The sequence below is a fragment of the Macrobrachium nipponense genome, chromosome 8 (genome assembly GCF_015104395.2).
Source record: "Macrobrachium nipponense isolate FS-2020 chromosome 8, ASM1510439v2, whole genome shotgun sequence".
Taxonomy (NCBI): Eukaryota; Metazoa; Arthropoda; class Malacostraca; order Decapoda; family Palaemonidae; genus Macrobrachium; species Macrobrachium nipponense.
In genome coordinates, this window is record NC_087203.1 from 62882819 (window position 1) to 62907963 (window position 25145).

General features: G+C 43.3%; 1 protein-coding gene across 8 annotated transcripts in view; it reads left to right on the plus strand.

Moving 5' to 3' along the window:
* LOC135222805 (natural resistance-associated macrophage protein 2-like) overlaps positions 1-25145 on the plus strand; it is a 184773-nt gene that overhangs the window by 45217 nt on the left and 114411 nt on the right. For 7 of the 8 annotated variants that reach the window (XM_064261099.1, XM_064261101.1, XM_064261104.1 and 4 more), the window contains exon 2: positions 18479-18730. In XM_064261099.1, the coding sequence (XP_064117169.1) occupies positions 18479-18730 (252 nt within the window). Of the gene's footprint in view, positions 1-14849; positions 14873-18478; positions 18731-25145 lie in introns of those variants that run through there. The other variant, XM_064261105.1, reaches the window with a different exon arrangement.

A 25145-nucleotide genomic window follows, 5' to 3' on the forward strand; every position in this document is an offset into this window, starting at 1 on the left:
ATTGTAAGCTAAAACTCTTACATTCTAGTAATATTCAATCATTTACCTTCATTTTGCAACAATTGGAAGTCTAGCACAATATTTTGATTTATGGTGAATTTTTGAAAAAACTTTTCTGGGCTCAGCTCGTGTCGCTTGCGCGAAATATCCTTTAATCTATTATTTCTAGGGTAAATGTACTAACACATACCAGAGAATAAATAAAATAAAGAAAAAGGTCCGATTATAACTGACTCGCTCACCTCTAGGAGGTGTCGGTATGAACACTAGGCGAGTGAGACCACTACCACGAGCCAAATGCCAATAGAAATCTCCCACTACAAAACCCTCCAAGAGGGGAGCCGTCCCACAGAGAGAGCAGCTCGTACTACTACTACTCCATCCCATGCTTGCGACTGCTGCGCCTCTGGTGGTCATCCTTTTCAGTTAGCTCACACGAGTCACACGTGTTTATTTTTCTCTCTGTGATTTTTGTGCCCTTTCTTCGGATTTTCGTAATGGAGCGTGCAGCTATTGCAGCAGCTAAGTTAAGTACTCAGTATTTACGGTTAGCGAGTTTTTTCCGTCCCCGAGACAGTATTTGCCGTTTTTTAGGTACAAATACGTTCTCGGGGGCTGGAAGCATGGCAGCATGGTCCTGCCGCATGTTGGGTTCGTTCTTGGTCTCCCATACCTAGAACATCCCTTATTATTTACGCTCTATTTTGATTATCCGCGTCGTTAGGTCTACTCAGGTTGTCATACATGTATGTATTTCACCTTATGTAGGCTTTTCTATCCAGACCCTAGTCCAGGTTCTTTAGTATCGGCCCCTGACTAGCTTTGAGTGGTAGACTCGCCTTCGGGCTAGTCGCACACTCCTGGATTTTTTCTCCTGCTTTTTTACCTTCTTTCTTTCATTTTTATTATATATATTTATATGTTTTGTCACTGTGAGGTTAGTTAGCGTCTGGCTTAGCCTAGGTCCCGGCTCGTAGAGCCTAGTCTACCGTTGATCAGTTCGGTCGCTTCCACATAGCTTCTCTCTGATCAGTTTGTTTTAGCCCTATGGGTCCTATATGCTACGCTTTTCAGTTCAGGTTGCTTCCCGATAGCTTCTCTCTGATCAGTTGGTTGGCCTAGGCTGGTTACCGTATCTTAGTTTACCGCCTCGTGGTCACTACGTGATCACGAGTCAGCCAGACGCCTGCCAGTCCCCCTCCCCCCTCTCCCGCTCTCCCATAGAGTCGGGTGGGGGTGGGGGTGGGTCGGTCTGACCCTTGCTCGCCCCGCATGCCCGAGCCTGGCTCCCCCTCTCCCCCTCCACCGGAGGGACCTGGGAGTCCGACAGTCCCTGACTGGTTCCGACCTCTCCGCTTCTCGGCTCGGCCGTGTGGTACGTTGTGGGGGGGGCCCTGGCCTTCCCCCCCTCCGTTACTTCCTTGCCGCTCCGGGCTAGCTCGAGTCTGTATGTCATCTCGCCCTTCCCTCCTTACTAGAGCTCCTCCCTATCGGAGCCTGGTATCCAGCGGAAGGGTATAGTCCACCGTAGTTGGACCGGAGCATACAGTAGGTCTTTACTAACCGTACCGTATTGCTGAGTTACTACACTCCGCTTCACTGGACCTAGTCCGGTTCATTGCATGACATTGCATGTAGGTTTAAGTTATCTTTAGTTTATCTTAAGTTTCTTAACCATCCTACCCCTCCTTTCATTTTAACGGATCCTCTCCCGGGATTATAGCCTATTCAGGCAATGCAGGGAGGGGTTATGCCCAAATTTTTTCCGAGCTCCGGCATGTAACGGAGTTCTTTGTCCTTAGTCTGTAAGTGTTCCCCTTTAAGATACTCATGTGTCTTCCCACTTACAGGCCACCAACTGTGAGCATCCGGGATGTTCCGCTACTACTTCAGGACCCCTGTGGACACAGAAGTTTTGACCGGTCCCATGCTCCATGCGCGACTCCGCACGGGGACATCCAGGTCTGGTACCATGAGACGTGTACCATATGTTACGATCTGGTGAGCCAGCTTTTGGAAGGCGTAAGTATTCCATCTCCGCAGGCTGCTCCGCTTCTTCTAGTACTTAAGTTTACGTTATTTACTTTAACTTAAGGCATCTAGTTTAAGTTATATTCTAAGTTTTAGTTTTAAGTGATTCTTAAATCTAAAATATACCCTCTCTTACAGGCTCCGGCAGTAAGAGATACGGCATTGGCTACCCTGCGGGCCTGGGTCGGAGGTTTTGGCAAGAACGCCGCCAAGGGTCAGCCCTACATACTGGAGAAGCGATTAGCTCTGTTTAATCTTTCCCGAGGCAATGGCGACTGGGTACGTCGACCCGGTAGAGGCGGACCCCTCTATTGCCTTTATCCAACAACAACTGGCGGCCTCTTAACAGAACAAGACCAGGATATCTCCACGGATGTCGCAACCTGGATATAAATGTGAACCTATGGTAGGTATAGACGACCTGTTGGCCGAGGTAAGTAATGCAGGTACCCAAGGGTCTCCCTTGGGAGTGACTGTTTCTTCTACCCCTGCAACCTCTCCATCCTTCCAAGGCTTTACGGGTGATGAGTTATATACTCCTCCAGAGGCTTCGGTTAGACCTAAGATCAAGTCCAAACATATGACCTTGACTAAGACGTCATCGTCTTCGAAGAAGACGTCCTCGTCTTCTTCCTCGCGCAAGTCTCCGGCTCGTAATCCCGGCCCAGACAGGTCTAAAGGGTCTAGCTCCAGGCTCAAAGTCCTCAAAGAGTAAACCTAGGAGAAATCCCGCACCCCGGCAGTATCACCAGTTTCCACTACCTTTGGTGCCTATTCAGAGTCTCCCCTCCACCTCCGCAGCAGCTCCGGCTTTGGACACCAATGCTGGCCTGTTACAACGGTGGGCGACCTAGTGGGCTCCCCTTAAGACGAGTATGGAACATATGATATCCCGCCTGTCGGACAGGATCACTTCTCAGGACACTATTATAGCCGGTCTAAGAGAAAGCCCCTCTTGCCCTCTCCCTCAACCTCCAACACTAGCGGATCTCAGCTTCCCCCGCATGACTCGCTGGCCCCGCTTTCTCCATGAACAATCCTTGAGAGTAGCATCATACGCCCCCTTCCAAGATGGTCTCATCTCATACCGGAGTTTGGAACTCGAAGAATAGAGGACTTCGAGTTCAACCAGGAGGCATACCGCTCCCTTCATAGGTACGCTAGGCTCACGCCTTCGGCTATGGTTAGGGATGACAGGTACCAAAGGAGACAGTCCTCTATTCTCGAGACCAGGCTCAGCGAGAATGGCTCAGATGTTTAGAGGACATGGACTGTTCGAACACCAAGATCCAACCATTCAAAGTCCCTTTACCATTTTCACGATGGACGAGAGTACCCCGCTCCCTTTCCTAACCAAGATAGCTAGGTCGACCATCTTAGCAGCTCAGAAAGGGGAACCCATGCCTCAGTTAAAAGAAGCAGACCCCACATCTCCGTTGCTCCCTTCAATTGGAGAATTGTGGGAAGACTTGCCTAATACTTTCACAGCTGGCAAACTCAAACCTGACTGTGCTATGGAGCAGTTTGGTGAAAAGCTGCCCAGGCTCCCTGATAGTCTTATTCAAGCGGAATTTGACTCGAAAACACGACTAGCCAGAGGTCAATCAACCGAATGACGGCTATGTCTGCGGGTCAGCAACCATGGCTTATGGTCAGAACCAATTTTTAAGCTTATGACCAAAGCCCTGACTCAAACGGTGCAAGTAGATATGTTCGAGTTTGCCCACGCCAGAACGAATTGTAGGAAGCATGTCCTGCTAGAGGCAACCATTCGTCATGAACCGAATAGGTTACTCTCTTCAACATCTGGGGCGCAGATCTCTTCCCAGAGGCTATGGTAAAGGAAGTCCAAGGCAGAGGTTACGAGGTTGAACCAGAGCCTTAAGGACCGTTGGGGTCTTTCGGCTAGGAGAAAGCAAGACCTGACACCAAAAGGTAAGGGGCAAAGGAAACCCAGACGTTTCCAGCCTTACCAAAAGAAGCAACCGCGCTTCCTCAACAAGTTCCTACAGTGCCGTTAGTGCAGACAGCCCAGCCCTCCACGTCTAAAGGTCAATCACAGCCTATTTATGTGATATCCCCTCAGCCTCAGCCTCCACCTCATACGCCATCTCTCCAGCTTACAATCAATCGCCTTCGAGAGTCAAGCTTCTCAGAAGTATGACCGCTCGAACAAAGGGAGGCAGAGGTAAGCGGTCCTTTCGTGGGAGAGGATCGGAGGCCCCACCCTTCAATAGGGGAAAGCACTTCAGAGGAGGTCGAGGGGGTTACCAGAACCAATGAAGAACTTCAGGTAGGAGGGAGGCTGTTTCACTTTCGCCACCGGTGGAACGTTCAGCCAGTGGGCTCAGAGCATAGTGTCAAAAGGGCTGGGTTGGAGCTGGTTGACGAACCCACCTCCAGCCAGAACCTTTCCGTCAACTTCCTTCCAAGGAATTGACAGAGTACGCAAGAGGACCTCCTTCAGAAAGGAGCTATAGTCAAAGTCAAAAGGTTAAAATTTCAAGGTCGCTTGTTCAGCGTTCCAAAGAAAGGCTCAAACAAAAGAAGGGTAATCTTAGACTTGTCCCGCTTAAACTTAGCCATCCGCTGCGACAAGTTCAAGATGCTCACGATCTCACAGGTGCGGACCTTACTTCCCCGTGGGGCCGTCACCACCTCTATCGATCTTACAGACGCCTACTATCATATCCCTATTGCAAGACACTTCCGTCCGTATCTGGGATTCAAGATAGGAGATCAGACGTTCTCAAGGTAGTCCCGTTCGGGCCTCAACGTGGCACCCCCAGGGTTGTTCACGAAGCTAGCGGAAGTAGTAGTGCAACAGCTCAGAGCTCAAGGGATTATGGTAGTAGCGTATCTCGACGATTGGTTGATCTGGGCCCCATCAGTCGAAGAATGCAACAAGGCCACACTGAAAGTGATCCAATTCCTAGAATATCTAGGATTCAAGATAAACGATCCAAATCAAGACTCACTCCAGAGTCAAACTTTCAGTGCTAGGCATTCAATGGAATCTATCCTCACACACTCTGTCGATTCCATCCACCAAAAGGAAAGAAATAGCGAAGTCAGTCAAGCAATTTCTAAGTCACAAACTAGCATCCAGGAGAGCTCAGGAAAGGATCCTGGCTCTCTCCAGTTTGCTTCAGTAACGAACATCTTAATGAAAGCCAAACTAAAAGATCTAACCAGGATCTGGCGCTCACGAGCAAATGTCAGGTCCAGGGACAAGCTATCCTCAGTGCCTCTGATTCTAAAGAACCGGCTTCGGCCGTGGGCAAAGTCAAGAATCTGTCAGTGTCCAGTTTCCTCTTCAGTTCCCTCCACCAGGGATCACCATCCACACAGACGCGTCCTTAAGCGGCTGGGGAGGGTACTCCCAAGTCAAAAAGGTCAAGGAATTTGGTCACCCCAGTTCCGACAGTTCCATATAAACGTACTGGAGGCAATGGCAGTTTTCTTGACTCTGAAAAGATTACGCCCACCAAGGTACTCCCACATAAAGCTAGTCTTGGACAGCGCAGTGGTAGTACATTGCATAAACAGAGGAGGCTCCAAGTCGCGTCATCTAAACCACGTCATGATAGCCATCTTCTCCCTGGCAGACAAATTCAGTTGGCATCTTTCCTCCACCCACATAGCTGGAGTGAGAAACGTCATAGCAGACGCCCTATCCCGATCAGTAACCCCTAGAGTCGGAATGGTCTCTAGACGAGAGTTCGTTCCAATGGATCCTTCAAAGAGTCCCAGGGCTACAGGTGGATCTCTTCGCATCACAAGCAAACCACAAACTACCGTGTTATGTAGCCCCCAACCTGGACCCTCTGGCTTACGCCACGGACGCCCTGGCTCTGGACTGGAACAACTGGGAGAAGATTTACGTCTCCCTCCAGTGAATCTCCTTATGAAGGTATTAGACAAACTCAGGACATTCAGGGGTCAAGTGGCTCTAGTAGCCCCAGACTGGCCGAAGAGCAATTGGTACCCCATGATTCTGGAACTGGGCCTTCGTCCCCTTCGGATCCCCAGTCCCAAGCTCTCCCAGTCAGTACAAACGAAGACTGTGTTCGCTTCCTCAGGGATTCTCAAAACCCTAACTTTATGGATTTCATGAAGTTTGCGGCAAAAAGAGATGCGAATATTGACCCTCAGAATATTCTTTTCCTGGAATCCGATAAAGGGATTCAACTTTGAGGCAGTATGATGCTGCCGTCAAAAAGTTAGCAATCTTCCTGAGGGAGTCAGATATCAGATTCATGACAGTTAATTCTGCTATATCCTTTTTCAGATCTTTATTTGAAAAGGGTTTAGCAGCTAGCACTATTACGACAAACAAGTCAGCATTGAAAAAGATATTTCAATTTGGATTTAACATAGACTTGACAGATACCTATTTTCTCGTCTATTCCTAAAGCATGTGCTAGACTTAGGCCCTCTGTCAGGCCTACGTCAGTTTCATGGTTCTTAAACGATGTTCTACAAACTGGCTTCCGAAACCGATAATGACACATGCTCGTTTATGATGCTCCTAAGGAAAACTCTGTTTTTATTAAGCCTAGCTTCAGGAGCAAGAATTTCAGAACTGTCGGCTTTATCCAGAGATCCGGATCATGTTCAATTCCTTCCCACAGGGGAAGTGCTACTTTCTCCGGAACGTAGTTTTTTAGCAAAGAATGAAGATCCTTTGATGAGGTGGGAACCTTGGAAGGTATTACCCCTTCCGCAAGATGTTTCCCTTTGTCCAGTTTCAACCTTACGAGCCTTTCTATCCAGGACCTCCTCTTCCTCATCGGGGCCCCTCTTTAGGAGGGAAAAAGGTGGTACTTTATCCACTAAAGGCATCAGGCAACAAATCCTGTACTTTATCAAACAAGCCAATCCTGACTCCTTTCCAAAAGCACATGATGTCAGGGCGTAAGCCACCTCAATTAAATTACTTCCAGCATATGATTTTGATGATTTAAAGAAGTATACCGGATGGAAATCGCCGACAGTGTTCAAACGTCACTACCTTAAGTCCTTGGAAGCTCTGAAATTCCCAGCAGTAGCAGCGGGTAACATAGTTTCCCCTGACTCTAGTTAGATTATAGTAGAAGATTCAGTCCTCCTTTCTACCTGCCTCACCCAACAGTTCGTCTATTCCTACCTTGTTCATTAGCTTAGCATTCACCTTGTGTCTTAGCTGCTTTATGATTATATAGTGTCCCTTTTGTCTGGTTAGGGACACACACAGCTGATTACCATACTGATCTCATAGATGTTATCCCCTTATTTTTATGCTAGGGGATACATCATATTACAATGGTTACGGGTTTTGTATATTAAGTCATATACATTTCCTGAGATATATATTTTTGTGATTGATCAAATATTTATGTAACTTTTATATTAATTGCTATTTCTATTTTGATACATGTTGTTACACAGATTTATTATGATAGGTAATCATTTTACCTATTTGTATATATGTAAATTACCTTATATTATTAAACATAATTAGTTTTAAGGGTAAATGTTTAAGCATAATTCTGATTTTGTTTTACTGTGTATTTGTATCTTTTTAGCAATTATATTCATTCATTTATTTGTATCTTTTATTTGAGACCTATTTTGTTTTTGTTATTAGATTCTGTTTACTTTCTTTACTAAATCTTTGTTGCTGTTTCTCTGGTACGATTTCGCGCAAGCGACACGAGCTGAGCCCAGAAAAAGGATTTGACGTAAGGAAAAATCTATTTCTGGGCGAGATTGGCTCGTGTCGCCAGCGAAATACCCCCCCCTACCCGTCCCTTCGCTCAAGATTGTCTGCTAACTTCAGGAGGCCACCAGAGGCGCAGCAGTCGCAAGCATGGGTGGGAGTAGTAGTAGTACGAGCTGCTCTCTCTGTGGGACGGCTCCCCTCTTGGAGGGTTTTGTAGTGGGAGATTTCTATTGGCATTTGGCTCGTGGTAGTGGTCTCACTCGCCTAGTGTTCATACCGACACCCTCCTAGAGGGTGAGCGAGTCAGTTATACTGACCTTTTTCTTTATTTTATTTATTCTCTGGTATGTGTTAGTACATTTACCCTAGAAATAATAGATTAAAGGATATTTCGCTGGCGACACGAGCCAATCGCCCAGAAATAGATTTTTCCTTACGTCAAAATCCTTTTTATTTTTTTTCCTTATGTCTCCGCGGTAACTGCCGAAAAAATCTGAAATTCTTTCGTCCGATTGTCACAATGTTTGCACTGTTTTATATTAGCCATTACATAAAGTTTTATATATGAAAATATGCTCAGTTTTATGTAGAATACATAAAAAATAACTCATTGTTGTAGCTTTTATCAGTTTTGAAATATTTTCATATAAAACATGATAAATAGAAAAAATTCGACCTTCGAAATGGTCGAAAACTGCTATTGTAAGCTACAACACTTACAGTCTGGTAATATTCAATCAATTACCTTCATTTGGCAACAAACAGGAAGTCTCTAGCACAATATTTCGATTTATGGTGAATTTTTGAAAACCACTTTTTTTTTTTTCTTTTTTTTTCCGTCCATGCGTTACAAATTCATGCATCATATTGTGATAATATTTTCTCTGTGTTGCTTTGATCGTTTTACAATTTGTTATATACCCAAATCATTGCAATTTAGTGTACAATACAACGAAAAAATAATTAACTCATTAGCTTTAACCGTTTTGCTCACAGCACGATTTGTATACAATTATATATGAAATTTTTATTGCAGTGTCTTACCGAACAATTATACGGCTGTAGGTTCCCTACGAATGGCAGACAATAGATTCAAAATTTCCATGGTGGCGCCGCCATCGCTGATGTAGGTGACGTCATCTCCCTCCACTCGAGGGAGCTACAGGTACAACTGCCCAGGTAACATCAATTCGTTCTCTGCCGGCTTCTGGTGAACATCGGTGGTTGGTGCAGACTTTTTTCTTAATTTGTTGGGAAGTATTATCTCTCCAATATCGGTGAAGTATTCAACTCCGTGTTTGTAGGATTGAAGCTGAATTTCTTTTCAGCAATTTTGTGGTCTTACCATCATGTCGGACTCTAGTCCTTCAGTAGTTAGGTTTTGCGCCGGAGGGTGCAAAACTAGGTTAGTTAAATTAATTTATGATTCGCACACTAAGTGCATCAAGTGTAGGGGTTGTGAGTGCTCTAGAGAATCTACTTGTTATGAATGCAAGGATTGGAGTGAACAACAGTGGAAAGTTTTTGTTTCTCACTCGGGGAAGATAATTAAGGATAGGAAGAGGAAGGCGGCTCTCAGAGCTGAAAGTAAGACTAGTTTAGCTGCTTCTGCTTCTTCTATCAAAGCGCCTGCTCCTATTCCTTCTCCTTCTCCTCTTATTATGTCTCCGATCTTGAGTCCTCCTACTCCTGCTCCTGTAACTCCCTTGCCAACTTCCCGTGGAGTTTCTCCTGACACCATTGCCAGCCTTGAGTCTAAATTTGAAAAGAAATTTGATGTATTAGCTAATACGGTTATGCAGTTAGGTTTAATCTGTAAAGTCTTTCATAGAAAAGACTTCTAGTGAAGTGAAAAGTGTCTGTGCAGTGCAATCTGAGGGATGGCTGTTTGTCCCGATAGTTCTCCTAGATGAAGGTCCCTGTCCCACTCCCCCGCCTTGGGGAGAAGACATACCGGAGGTCCAAGGGAGACTGTCGGGATTTGTCCACAGACAGTCACTTCCTCCGTCGATCCTGTGGTGCGACAGTAGGATTCGACTAAACACCATTGGAAAGGTGTGTCGTTCAGTAACCAGTTATCGACAGAGTTGAGTGATTCGTCGCCGGTTAGACGACGTAAGTGGCGTGATTCTTCAGCCTCACGTCCATTGAAGAGACGTTCGACTGAAGAGGTGTTCTCTCCACCCCCTGTGAAGAGGAACAGAGAAGTAGATAGCTCTCACCCGTCGTGTAGTGTAGCTACATGGACTTCGCCTTGTATTCTTACGACAGCGACAGCCGCCTTTTGACTCGATTGTGTGAGCGACCGGTTCTGAGTTCGTCGAGATCTTTGACTCATCAAGCTGTCGAAAGTTTACCTTCGACTTCGCATGCGACAGATAATTCGACTGGCGCGAGACCTCCGGTGTCGATCGTGTCGAAGTCCACGACCCCAGTTGCTACGACTTCAACTCAAGAAGACGAGAATCTAGTTCCTTTACGTCGACAGTTGCAAGAGCTGATGAACTGGATGAAAGAAAGCAAACAATGTACGAAGAACAATGAGTCGAATCAAGAACCATCTCTGTCGCCTATCTCTTCGGATGATGAGGAGGACTTAGAAGCGGACTCTATCCCTCTCTCGTGCTATTCAAAGCTTTTACGCTACCTTCTGGACATGTACCCGGATTACTTCGTAGCAGCCGCTCCCAGGTCGCCTGCTTCCATCTTCCTGATGAGAAGGAAGAATTTTGATCCTCTTCTCCCGAAGCTCGTACTTTCCAAGGCTGCTAGACATTCGCTTCGTGATATAGAAGAATGGTTGAAGTTCAAGAGAGAGCTTGGGAAAGCAACTTTCGCCTATCCTCCGTCGAAACTTGTTAAGAAGAGGTATAGGTTCTACGTAACCGGAGAAGCCCCCTCTATGGGAGTGTCTGCCTCCTCCCAGGGGGACTTCTCTGGCCTGGTGGATGCAAATAGGAGGTCCGCGTTTGCAGCAGCTAAAATATTCTTTACATCGCCCAAATTGGACCATTTGGTAAAGAATATTTTCAAGATTTTAAAGATTATAAGCTTCTTGGACTGGATGATCGGAGCCCTCGCTATGAAAATAGAGGACTGCCCTACTCTCCAGGAGGACCTGGCATCGGACTGGCTTGGGGTTTTGTCATGTGCCGACAAATCAGTTCGGGATGGTTGCGATGAGCTGGCCTCTTTCTTTGCATTCGGGACTCTCAAGAAAAGACAGCTCTGGTGTTCTTTTGTTTCGAGAGGAGTCGCTACGCCTCAGAAGTCCGCCCTTTTGTTTTCTCCTTTCGACAAGGATCATCTGTTTCCCGAAGAAACAGTGGCCAAGATACCTTCCGCACTGGAAAAGAAATCTACTAACGACTTGCTTGCTCAGTCTTCTAAGCGAGTTAAACCCTCGACTGTGACGACTACCACCTCGGAATCACGGCCTAGACCGTTCGTCAGGCCTCGATCGAATTTATGACACCCGACCAAGTCCGCGACCAAACCCAACACGAAATCATCCAAGTGATCCTTCAATCCTTCATGCTCCGGTAGGGGGCAGACTGAGCCTCTTTTGGGAAGAATGGAGTCGCAGAGGGGCAGAGCCCTGGGTGACCCAAGTTCTCCGGTTCGGTTACTCCATTCTTTTCAAAGACACTCCGCCACTATCCAATGTTCCCATCGCATTACCCGCCTACTCTCCAGACTTGGAGAAGTTTGTAGCTTTAACCCGAGAAATAGAGACTTGTGCAGAAGGCTGTCATAGAGGAGATAAGCGACAGACTATCCCCGGGGTTTTACAACCGTCTATTCGTAGTCCCCAAGTCATCGGGGGGCTGGAGACCCGTACTGGATGTAAGCAGACTGAATTTATTCGTTCAGAAGACCAAATTCAATATGGTAACGCATACTTCCACATCCTAATTCACCAGGACTCCAGGAAATTCCTTCGGTTTGTGTTCATGGGCAAGACCTACCAGTTTCGAGCTCTTTGCTTCGGCCTCTCGACAGCACCGCAAGTATTTACGCGAGTGCTGACTCCTCTGGGAAAGTGGTTGCACCTCCTGGGCATCAGAGTGTCACTCTACCTAGACGATTGGCTTCTCCGCTCCTCTTCGGAAAGTCAGTGCATGAAGGATCTCAAGAGGACTCTTTCATTAACTCACTCGTTAGGTCTTCTTATAAACGAGGAGAAATCTCGGCTAATTCCGACTCAGAACATTCTCTATTTGGGGATGACTGAACTCTCGAGTTTTTCGGGCTTTTCTTTCACCAAAGAGAGTCCAGTTGTGTCTGGAAGTAGTACAGGACTTCCTGGACCGCAAGTTCTGTTCTGCCAACCATTGGACCAGTCTGTTAGGAACACTAGCTTCGGTGGAACAGTTTGTCAAACTCGGAAGGCTGCACATGAGGCCCCTACAATTCTTCCTGAAGGCTTCATGGTTCAGAAAGACTCAACCGGACTGGACAGTATTCTCGATTTGAGACGAAATCAAGGAGGACTTAACATGGTGGCTTTCAAAACCAAGACTGGAAGAGGGTCTTTTGCTTCGTCTGCTCCATCCAACCCTTCAGTTCTTTTCAGATGCCTCCGACGCAGGTTGGGGAGCCCTGTTGGGGAAGAACGAAACGTCAGGGGAATGGTCGGAAACGCAGCGCTCTCTTCATATCAACGTGAGGGAGCAGTGTTCCTGGGACTTCAGGCGTTCTCTCATCTCGTGACGGGACAGGTGGTAGCAGTTCACGGAGACAACTCCACAGCACTTTCCTACATCAGGAAACAAGGGGGAATGCGCTCCTTCACCCTCTACAACCTTGCAAAAGATCTGCTTCTGTGGGCAGAAAAATTTCAAGTTACGCTGATCCCTCGATTTGTTCAAGGGAAAATGAACGTGTTGGCAGATGGACTAAGTTGCCGTCATCAAGTACGTACTGCCGTTAGAATGGACTCTCGATGTGAAGGTCTGCCTAGACCTATGGAAACTTTGGGGAAAGCCGATGATAGACCTCTTTGCAACCTCAAGGAACAACCGCCTTCCGCTGTTTTGCTCTCCAGTCCCGGACCCTCTTGCATGGTCAGTCGATGCAATGTTACTAGACTGGTCGGGCCTGGAAACGTACGCCTTTCCCCCTTTCGGCCTAATAAGACAGGTGCTGAAATAAGGATCATTCCACAAAAATGTTTCTCTGACACTAGTCGTTTCATTCTGGCCAAGGAAAGAATGGTTCCCAGATCTCCTCGACTTGCTCGTAGACTTCCCCAGACTTCTTCCGTTAAAGAGATGTCTACTCAGACAACCGCACTTTGAAAGATTCCACCAAGGATTATCCCTGGCACTGACAGGATACAGACTGTCAGGAGTCTCGTCAGAGCGAAAGGTTTTTCGAGATGAGCTGCAGAAGCTATCGTGAACTGCAGAAGAGATTCTTCTTACAGACTATACCAGTCTAAATGGGGAGTATTTCGAAAATGGTGTAGACAGACTAAAGTCTCTTCTTCTGAAACATCTGTGAGCGAAATAGCCGATTTCCTTCTTTTCTTAAGGGACGTTAAGCGTTTAGCGCCTTCGACTATTAGGGGATACAGAGCGATGCTGGCTTCAGTTTTTAAACACAGAGGACTAGACCTATCCACGAATAGTGATCTTTCCGATCTAATTAAATCGTTCGAGACTTCCAAATCGTCAAAGGGCTCGATAGCATGGAATCTTGATATACGTACTAGTTCTTAAACGGCTTTCTGGTCCTCCCTTTGAACCGTTACTTTCTTCGTCTATGAGGAATCTCACCAAGAAGACGTTATTTTTAGTTGCATTGGCATCAGCTAGACGAGTTAGCGAGCTACACGCGATGGACAAAAAAGTGGGATTTTCTCAAGGCGACTCAGTTTGCTCCTTGGAGCTCAATTTTCTCGCGAAAAATGAAAACCCTTCTAATCCGTGGCCACGTAACTTTGTTCTCAAGAACCTGACAGACTTGATAGGCCAGGAAGAAGAAGAACAGCTCTTATGTCCCGTGCGGGCATTAAGATATTACCTCTGCAGAACGGAGAAGATTAGAGGTCAGTCGAATTGTTTGTGGTGCTCTGTTAAAAATCCCTCTCGTCCCCTCTCAAAAGACGCTATTTCCTTTTTTCTGAGAGTTGAAGCACATTCTCAAGCTAACGACGCAGTGTTTCCTTTACTGAGAGTGAAAGAGCAAGAAGTTCGAGCGGTAGCGACTTCCCTCGCTTTTCGACACAACTTGTTGCTATCCGCTATCCTCCAAAGTACCTTTTGGAGGTCTAAATCTGTGTTTGCCACGCATTATTTGAAAGAAATCGAGACAGTGTTTGAAGATTGTAAGTCTCTCGGTCCACTTTCGGTAGCTGGCATGGTGTTGGGAGAAACGACATAGGGGGTTGCTCCCTCTGTTAGCCTATGTTTCGCCTTGTACCAAGGTTGATGAGTTAAAAGGAAGTCTGGGGGTACAATGTACCTGGAGTACTCACCAGTCATTTTAGTGTTAGTTTTGGTGGGTAAAGGTTTTATTTCGGTGTAGGTGACAGTATTTTTTTTTCATGTTGGTTATTTGTGGTCTTAGCCCAGGGCAAGAGCAATATTTTGTTGTATCTTCGTTGAGTCAGCGTTGAACACCATGACTACGAGGATCTTCCACTCCATGTAGAGGCACCCATTGGTCATACTCCAAGCCTTTTGCTACGTAAGATGAGCACCGACCAGAGGCAGTATTCTCCTGCAGTAGCTCTCTTACAAGGTAAGCTACAACAGGCACTAACAGTGCTTTTGGGTATACTTTATTTTCAAGAATCATATGTTATTTTTTAATTAAAACTTACATCCACAGCCCCCCTTGCCCTTGCAATGGGTAATCAGCTGTATAATTGTTCGGTATGACACTGCAATAAAAATGGAATTTTCATTATAAAATGAAGTTTTATTGCATACTTACCGAACAATTATTAATCAAAGCCCTCCCTCCTCCCTACAGGTGGATGGCTGGGCAGAACGAATTGCTGTTACCTGGGCAGTTGCACCTGAGTGGAGGGAGATGACGTCACCTACATCAGCGATGGCGGCGCCACCGTGGAAGTTTTGAATCTATTGTCTACCATTCGTAGGGAACCTACAGCTGTATAATTGTTCGGTAAGTATGCAATAAAATTTAATTTTATAATGAAGATTCCATTTTGTTTTCGCGCTGTCATATGTTCCAGTATTTATATATGATAATGATATTTTTGTCATTTCTGATGGTTGCATACTAAACTTCAGGCAATGACAAAAAAAGGAGCCAAAAATGAACTCTTAATCTTGAAAACTAAGTGTGCTGTGATTTTTTGAAAAAACTTTTTTTCTGCTTCGGCGCGCTCTCCCGAACGCCGCCGGCATGCGGGATACACTTTCAGAAATACCGGCTTGGCGTTTAAGGGTTAATCAGTATTAATATCTGAAAATTAGTAAATCATTTTTGTACCTTAAAAATACATTTAGTTGTGAAAATAACATAAAAATATGTACACTTATTAGTGAATTTTATTATTGGAACACCTGCGAATAGGAAAATTTCCCGCAAATAATGGGTATTTATGGTCCAAAGAAAAGTCTGCGAATAGGTGATTCCGCAAATCTTGATAATGAGAATTCAGGGGGTTGACTGCATTAGGAATTGAGGAAGTTGGTCTACAGGAACACAGTGTTCCAATTTTGTGCACTGTGTTTCGGTCTTTCGACGGTGCCACAAGTATTTACAAGAGTTATCACGCCATTAGCAAAATGGACACATCTAATGAGAGTAAGGATATCTCTCTCCCTCGACATTTGGCTACTTCAAGCCCAATCAAAATTAAAGTATTCAGAGGACCTCCAGAAAAAACTTTTATTAGCCTGAAAACTGGGCTTGAATTATAAGCTCCCAAAAATTACTATTAATTCTGTCTTAACAGATTCTATATTTGGGAATGATAATAGACTCAAAATTTTTTAGTTTCTCCATCCCCAAAGAAAGTAATGTCATGCCTGAAGACAGTTGGCAAATTTCTCCTTTTAAATCAATGTTCAGCAAACAACTGGATGAATCCCCTAGGAACTTTATCGTCAATGGAACAGTTCGTTCACCTGGGCAGACTTCATATGAGACACCTCTAGTATTACTTGAGAACCAATTAGGACAGGAAAGTGTTCCCAGATTCAGTAGTTTCCAGTGACTCCCAATATAATGGCAGATCTTTGTTGGTGGAATGTAAAAAACAGACTTTCAGAAGGGAAATCCCTCCTGCCAGTGAACCTGACCAAGATTTCTACTTAGACTCGTCAAATCTAGGTTGGTGAGTGATCTTAGGAGACAAGGAAGTCTCGGGAAAGTGCCTCAGGAACAAGAGAATTGTCATATAAACGTCAAAGAGTTGAAAGCGGTACACTTGGAACTTCAGTATTTCACAAAGGAAGTATCCAATAAAGTATATTACATAGTATCAATTCACTCAGACAATACAACTGCCCTTTCTTATGTAAAGAACCAAGGGGAAACGCACTCTTTCTCCCTTTACGAAGTAGCGAAAGATCTGTTGCTTTGGGAGACCAAAATTAAACAACCCTTCCGACAAGATTCATCCAGATTCATTCTGGCGGATGAACTGAGCCACCAGAAGCAAGTATTACTGACAGAATGGGAACTATATATATACTATCAAGTGTGTCAGGATCTCTGGAAGTTGTGGGGAACACTGGTCTTGGATCTGTTTGTTCCCCAGTCCAAGATCCACTAGCATGGGCAACAGATGCCATGCTACAAGACTGGCCAGACAAACATCTCTGTCTTTCCTCCTCTGAGTATGGTCAGGCAGGCAAAAAACAAATTCCAGTCCACCAGAATGTATCCATGGATCTAATACCTCCCTTTTGGGTGACAAAGGAGTGGGTAACAGACCTGATAGAGCTTCTGACAGATTTCCCAAGGCTACTATCTCAAAAGACTCAGCTGCTCAAACAACCTCACTTTTGGCAGTTTCATCAGGGTTTGTATTCTCTGCCCCTGACTGGGTTCTTACTATCGGGAAGCTTCTGCACGAGAAGAGCTTTTAAAGACCAGCTTCGCAAGCTGTCACCAATTGCAGGCGACACTCCTCTGATAAAGTATACTAAGCGAAGTAGTCCATCTTTCAAACATGGTGCAGAGAGAACAGAGAGTCATCATCTCAAACATATACAGCTAAGATAATAGATTTTCTGCTATATTTGAAGACCAATAAAGTTCTGGTTACTCCAACTATCAGGGCCTATACCACTATGTTAAGTTCTGTCTTACGTCATGTAGGAATGGATTTATCCTCCAACTAGGACTTAACAAAAGGACTTACCAGATTTAATTAAATCTTTTAACATCACAAGACTAAAAGATGTAGCAGTGGTACCTTGGACCTGCATGTGGTACTGAAATGGTTGGCAAGTCCACATTTTGAGCATTTGAATTCAATCTCTCTTAAGAGATTCAGCTAGGAAAACTTTTTTAGTAACCATAGCCATAGCAAAAAGGATAAGTGAGTTCCACGCCGTAGACAAGAAAGTGGGTTTCTCACGGGGTGATGCTGTTTGTTCATTTTCTTTGGGATTTATGGCGCTTAAGGCGCCAAGTTTCAGTTAATGGCGCCGATAACCAGTTAATGGCACCTCTGTTAGGTATGTTATGGCGCCATAACTCGTTATTGGCACCTAATGACGGCAATAACCAAAACCTGGCCCATTATGGTGCCGGTAACTAAAACTTGGCCCATTATATCGCCATGAATTGCAGTACTTTGAGCCCCTTCTCAGTTGCTGGCGTGGTGTTCAGGAGAAAGCCTTCCTTCCTTCCTTTTTTTTCGTTTAATTATGGTGTTGGAATTTTACAGAAGCCTTGGAGTACTGTGTAGCATAGTACTCTTCAGTCTTTTATGGTTAGGTAGTGGTGCATTTTTTTTTTTTTTGGTGGTAATAGGTGATGTATTTCTCTGGTTAATTATTATGTACTGCTCCTGGGCAGGGACAACTTGTCATCCTTGTTGGCAGTTAGAATCATCCATGCTACAAGGCACCCACTGTATAGTAGGCGACCCTTGGGTTTACTGGAATAAACAAGCTCCATCCAAAGGCAGTAGCTTCCAAATAGCAGCTTGTTTATGAGGTAAACAACAGACATTATTTAAATGCTAGCATTCTCTTATTCTCAATTTATCACCTCTCATGTGGTGATGGTGTAAATGTGCTCATGCATCCCACCTCCTATCAATGTGGGAATCAACTATGTAATTACCTGGTAAGTTACTTATATGAAAATGGCATTTTTATAATAAAATTAGGTTATGTATATACGTACTATATATATTCAAGTAATTACGTGCATGATTGGATCCTGCCTTCTTTCCCTCACATGACCCTACGGCATAAACAGATTGAAGCCATATATGCTAGTTGTTCCTCTCTTTCCTCAAAAGTGGGCTGGGCTACTCTCCTAGCCACTAAAAAATAGCAAGACACAAATTTCAAAATTGTAGCTGCCAATTCTAGAAAGTTAGCTGTGAAATTATTTGGTAGGTAGGTATATATAAAACCTAATTTCATTATAAAAATTTAATTTTTAGCAATAAATAAATTTTGTCATCACTTCAACTGATGGGGTAAGGCTTTTTTCTGTGAGCATTTGTATCCTTGAAGAGAAAACCTTTTCTGTTTCTCTTATGATATGATGATGATTTTCATTGTTTACTCTTTCCAGGTACTCTACCACTACAAAGGACAAATGAGTAACATAGATGAACAAGACAGAACAGAGACAGGGGGTGGAGGAGAAGATGGAGCAACCCCTGTACGTCCTAGTGATACTGTTGTAACTTCATGGCCCATAAGTCCAGTTAGCAATTCCAATAGTACTACAACACTCAATGAAAATACAAGTTTAACAGCAAATGAAGAAGAGTTTGATACATACTTTGCTGATGAAAAAATAGAGATCCCAAAATCAGAAAATGTAAGTTTTTCATACCTTTCTTTTTTGTTATTATGAGGAATATTTAAGTGTTTGAATTAGGATACTGTAATTTGGTTGATGGTAAAAATGTGCAAACCTACTAGTTGTAATTAATCCTTGGATTTTGGGGACAATAATGATGTAGACGACTACCACTGATACAAAAAGAAGTATGTATTAGTGGTCAACACTCGTGTCATGTTTTTTTTTTTCCTTAAGAACCAGTGTTCATTAATTGAAGAGGTATGGAGCAACAGTCTTTGGAAGTAAATCATACAATCACAACCTATATATTTTTTTCATAGGAACCAGTGTTCATTAATGGAAGGGGTAAGGAGCAATAGCAGTGGTTTTACTTCAACAATCTTTGAAAGTAAATTATACAATCACTACGTAAAATATATATTTTCTACTGATTTTATTTACAAAAATCTTAGTTAGCATAAGTTAACTATGTGTGTATTCCTGCTGACAATACCAACTGAATAAACCTATAGTAATCAGTTAATCAATTTTCTACTATTTAATTTATGATGGCTACCACACTTACCCAACCTAAAGGTAATTTTTAAAATGAACCTTACCTTTCCATTATACATATAGCTTTTATACTTCCACCCCCAATGGTAGTTTGACAGATTGAAACAAAAAATGAGACTTCTTGGTTTTATGCATGCAACTTACCAAGCAAATAGCTCTAGTTTCACTATTCATCGTCAGCTAAAATTTTGAAACTTGCGGTAGTGCTCTATTGTTTTGATTAGGCGACCACCCCGCTACCACCGGGGAAGAGAGGAACCAACCCAGCAAAACAAATCAGTTGTTTCTGCAGACTGATGACGGTAACAGTGGTTAGCAGCAGCAGAATTTTGAATCTGATAGAATCTTCTCAATCGTTTTCTGTGGCATTTGGTGAAGTACTCTTGCCTTTGGTAGCCATTTTGGCATTGATTAGCTATTATCAGGAATCCAGTATTTTGATTTTGTCTGCTTTTATCTCAACTTAGGCTGAGACTGTTTATGTTAGTAGCCGGTAATGTCTGATACTATAGTCGGTAATGTCTGATACTATAGTCGGTTCACTTAAGGTAGATTGTTGGGTGAGCCCTATGCTTACGAGACATTTGTTTGGCGGCCTCTGATTGGCTGGTATCACAAGGTGTCCCATATTTTTGTCTGTAGCTTAGAAAACTAGCAATATGTTTATACAGTACGGTCCCCAATTATGCGAAAATTTGGTAGATCCACAGCCTCGCAGAACTGGAAAATCACAGATTTCGATACACATACCTTATGGAAATAATTCCATTAGGGCCAAGGCAAACGGCAACTTACCCAGTCAAACTTTTTTACTACCCATTTTCAATACTTTCTATGTACTATACTGTATTTTTTTTCTAATATGAAATTGTTCTTATGGATAAATAAAACATTAAAAAGGTTTTAAGGTTTCAATAACTTGAAAAAGTTTAGAATTACACCCAGGATGGTGAAAACTCCCACATGCAAACACTGCCACCATTGGGTGGAAGTGTACTGCACAATACAGTCATTTCCGGCTGTAAAAATCTTTAACAAACCTTTTGGGTGGAATTTCCTCTAACCATCCACTGCCAAAAAACCTTCAAACTCCTCTATCTCATCCTCAGTGAAGAGTTCTTCTGCAGAAGGAAGGCTTTGTGAACATTTGAGGTTTCGGGGACTGGCGGATCATGCCTGTCTTCACTCCTGTTAGGCCTAACAACTTTGGTTATGAGCTCCTGTCTCAGTTTCTTTGTCTGTCACATTCACTATGTAATCGTTTTCATCTAAATTTACTCTACGATAAAAAAGAACTGATAAAAATTCAAAATTTGATTTGAAATTACAATTTCTTAAAAAGAAATGATAAAAATTCAACTTGAAATTACAGTTTCTTGAAGTTTATATTGAACAATCTCTCTCTCTCTCTCTCTCTCTCTCTCTCTCTCTCTCTTCTCTCTCTATCTCTCAAAAAAAAAAAAAAAGGGCCAAATGCCTTTTAATGTAGATAAGTGTAAAGTATTACAAATAGGAACAAACAACCCTTGGGAGCTTATGCCAGCTACATGCTACTTGGGATGGCATAAATAGTGTAGAACAAGAGGAGAATCTTGGAGTCATTATTACCAAGGACTTGATATCCATAAAACAGTGTATAAAAGCAGAATAGAAGGCACAGAAACTAGTGGGATACATAAAGAGGCAGTTCAAATACAGAAACAAGGAGACTGTGCTGCAGCTCTACACATCAATAGTTAGACCCCATCTTGAATATGCAGTACAGTTTTGGTCACCAACACTAAGAAAAGATGTAAATAGATTAGGAGCACAAGCAAGAGCCACAAAGTTAATTCCATCCATCAGGCAAATAGGTTACCGAAGACGACTAGAAAGCCTGAACATGGATGCCTTAGAAACACGACGAATTTGAGGACAACTAACAGAAACATTCAAAATACTGAAAGGTATAACAAAAGTAGACAGTAACCTATTTACCTTAAATGAAAACCAGACAAGAAATAATGGATGGAAGCTAGAACTGAAGAGATAACAACACATCCCATTGTGGGAACTTCTTTACATACAAGATATGTGAGACATGGAATAAACTGTCACCAGAAGTTGTAAACTGCAACAGTGTGGAAGAGTTTAAAAGAAAGCTAGACAAAATCATTAGGACACTGTGAATGCACAGTAAAACCTGCTCCTACTGATAAGTAAGCACACGATGTCTCCTTGGATGGACTAACAAGTCTTTGAGACATCCTAATCCTTGTAACTTTCTCTCTCTCTCTCTCTCTCTCTCTCTCTCTCTGAAGCATCTGCTTCTCTGTTAATAACTTCTAATCATTTTCATCAAAATCTATTTCAACAATAGAAAAAGATAAATTATCAAATGCCAAAAGTTAGTCAAAGCAAGTTAACCTAGACAGAAAAATTCTTACTTCATGTTCAGCAATGATGGATTTCAAGTTGTTGACTGCTGCCAAAATGGAGGACACGGCTAAATGCTCAGCTGGTGGCTGATTGCACAGTTGATCTTTCCTTCATCCTTTAACCTAAGGACAAGCCTTGTAGTTCCAAGAGAAAGGGTCTTCCTCTTCGACTTCTGGGCAGATGTATACATGATGCAGATGATCCGAATACACTTCGCAGGTCTGAATACGTAATGCATACTATAGCGATGATGATGATACCGATCATTCATACACACTGCGCTATGATGTCACAAGTGCGTGAGGTGGAACCTTCTGTCTTAGCTAATGGCTGAGCGGGAGCCTTCCGTTTTAACCAGTGGCTGAGCAGGAAATCTTTCTCTCACATTCCCCACCCACCCCTTCTCTCAGACACCATCCCTCCCCCCGAAATACTTGAAAAGACAATATATTTGATACGTTTTGTGGCACGTGACTCGCAGACTTTGAACGGCTTCGCAGATGCAGAAAATATTTTTGAGAACTAGCGACTGCATAAAAGGGGAATCGCACAATCCGACCACGCATATTTCAGGACTGTACTGTATTTCTTCATTTATCTCAAGTTTTCTAAAAGATAGGAAAGTTTTGGTCATGCCATAGCATTCAGTATTAATTGTACAAGTATCTCATCTTTTCCAAAAATCGATAAGATAAAACACAAAGGAATTACAAGTGAAAGTGAAAAGAGAAGGATTTAATTCTTTATACGTGTTTTTACTTATCATTGGATTTTGTATCATTCATGTAATCAAGATAAGGTAAAACTTGTTTTTTCATGCAATAAATTCACTCCAAATACACTGGAGCTTTCAGATTTTAGATGCGTGTGATATGTGAAGAGAAGATGAAGAATATGTTGAAAATATATTCTTATAAGAAAATTAGAAACAATATACTGAAACAACCTGGTTAAAGCTCAGGCTGGGTTGATGAGTGTGATGTCTGTCCGTAGAGTTCCGCTTCTTCCCTGGACTGAATATCCCCCAGCTTGATCTGAGGCTCTAACAATACCAGATGCATCCATCTGATTATTTTATTATTTCTTTTTTATCAGATATGTCCAGACATACTCGCATAATGATATTGGATTGAAAATGTTTGACTGTCATAATGGGAATTCCATGTATTTATTTATGGAAAATGTAATGAAATAACATGGTAAAATAATGTTGAAATTGCAACCATCTTATATCACTAATTGGCAACTCAAAGCTCTCGCCGGGACAACCAATGTAACGGTGTCTTGCAGATCACTGTCTCTTGGCACTGCAGGCAGTTCCCGGTTATTGGGGCAGGTTCCGTTCCTTGGGGTGTGCTGATAAGTGAAAACCATCATTAACCGAAACTTGGCGATTTATGGCACTTATGGTGCCGATAACCAGTTATCAGTGCTCAAAGCAACCTTATGTTGCCGATAACCGGAACTTGGCCCGTTATGGTGCCTTAAATTGCCGATTTTATGGAACTAGACAAGCCCCATAAAACCGGATTGCTGATTACCGAGTCCGCTGATAATCGAGGACTGCCTGTACTGTCAAACTTGAATCATTTATGGATGCAACATAATACATATTCTATATTTTCTCTGCACATATCACACGCATCTAAAATCTGAAAGCACCAGCGTATTCAGGGTGAATTTATTGTATGAAAATACAAGTTTTATCTTAACTTGATAGCATAAATGAAGCAAAATCCAATGATGAGTAAAAACAGCTATAAAGAATGCCTCTTTTCACTTTTACTTGTAATTTCTTTGTGATTTATCTTATTGATTTCGGAAAAGATGATTTAGTTATATAATTAATACTGAATCCTATGGTATGACCAAAACTTTCCTATCTTGTGCAAAGTGTGAGATAATTGAAGAAATATAAACAAATTGCTAGTTTCCTTAGCAACAGCAACAGATGAAAATATGAGACACTGAGTGAGCTGCCTACCTCCCAATAGCAGCCAATCAGAGGCCACCAAACAAAAGTCTCTCAGGCATAGGGCTCACCCATGAATCTACCTTAAGTGAACCGATTGCAGAACACAGAGTGTAAGGTATTGCAGCAAAGGCTGCAATACTAGGCTAATTGAAGCTTGTTGTGACCAGCATTCCATTTGCGTTAGTTGTAGGTGTCAGAATTGTTCGCCTCAATTAACTTGTAACGAATGTGAGAATTGGGGGATAAGGTGTGGAAGACTGTTAAGACTCATTTGAATAAGCTTGAGAAAGATAAAAAGAGAAAAGCAGCTATGAGGGCTAGTGGTAGGCAGTCTTTAGCTACTCAGGTTGAAATTGATGTCTCTATTTCTCATTCGTCTTCTGTTACATCTGTTCCCATGTCTCAAGCTTTACAACCCGATCCTAACCCTGGACCCCTTGCACCCGAACCCAATCCTGTTGCCAGCCTCGAATCACAAGTATATCGGAAATTTTCTATGATGTTACAGGCCTTGGAACAATTGGGAGCTTCAGTCAAAGTTCCCATGGACAAGGTAGGTAAAATTGATGAAAGTGTTATTGCAAGTGCTAGTGCAGTGGAGGAGATGGCTGCTGTCCCACTGATTCTCCTGGCAAAGGTCCCTGTCATACTCCTCTTAACTTGGGAGGAGTCATTCTTGTAGCTCGAGGGTGGTTGGTGGGGTCTATCCATGAGTAGTGACCCCCTCGGTCGATCCTGTTGTAGTATCCCAGGTATTGACAGAGTACTGCTGGAAAGGCATCTCTGTGCTCAGAGGAATTGACGCCCAAGTGCCAATGGTGCTTTGCGATGAATTTTGTCTGCTGAAAAGATGAGTGAGGACATATTCACTTTCTCCTGTGTCTTCCAAGAAGGCTAGTAATCTTCCTTCCTAGCAACACCCGTCTTGTAGTTTTTGGACAGTCCCAAGCGCTTTTCCCAGGAATTTCTAGTGGGGGAAGGGCAGTCTGCTCCAGAAATTTCCTTCATCCAGGAGTTGGTCTTTCTCCTTTAGGAAATCTTCATAAGAAAGATCTAGTGTCATACCAGTGGGTGTTCCTACACCAAGGACAGTATCTGAACATCTGTTGGCACTAGGTACCCCTTTTGCCCCTCGCTCGTCAGCCGTACATTCCGTTTCAGAGTCCATAGAGCCTCATAGTAATGTGCTTGTGTCTGCCCTAGAAGGGGCTCCCATGTCAGTGTCAGATTATTCAGTGCCTGCTGAAAATTCTTCTAGGCCTAAGAAGTGCCATGCACTTGAGCATCTGTTGGCACCTGTGCATTTGTTGACTTCTAGTCTCTGGGAGACTTCAAAGCTCCCAATGGTGCCAGAGTGCCCATCGGCACTTATACCCTTTTCATTTCAACCATTTCATGAGTACCCGTTGTCAACTGAGTGCCCATCGGCGCCAAAGTACTCACTACTGCAAGAGCTCCCTTTGGCTCCCAAGTCTCCATTAG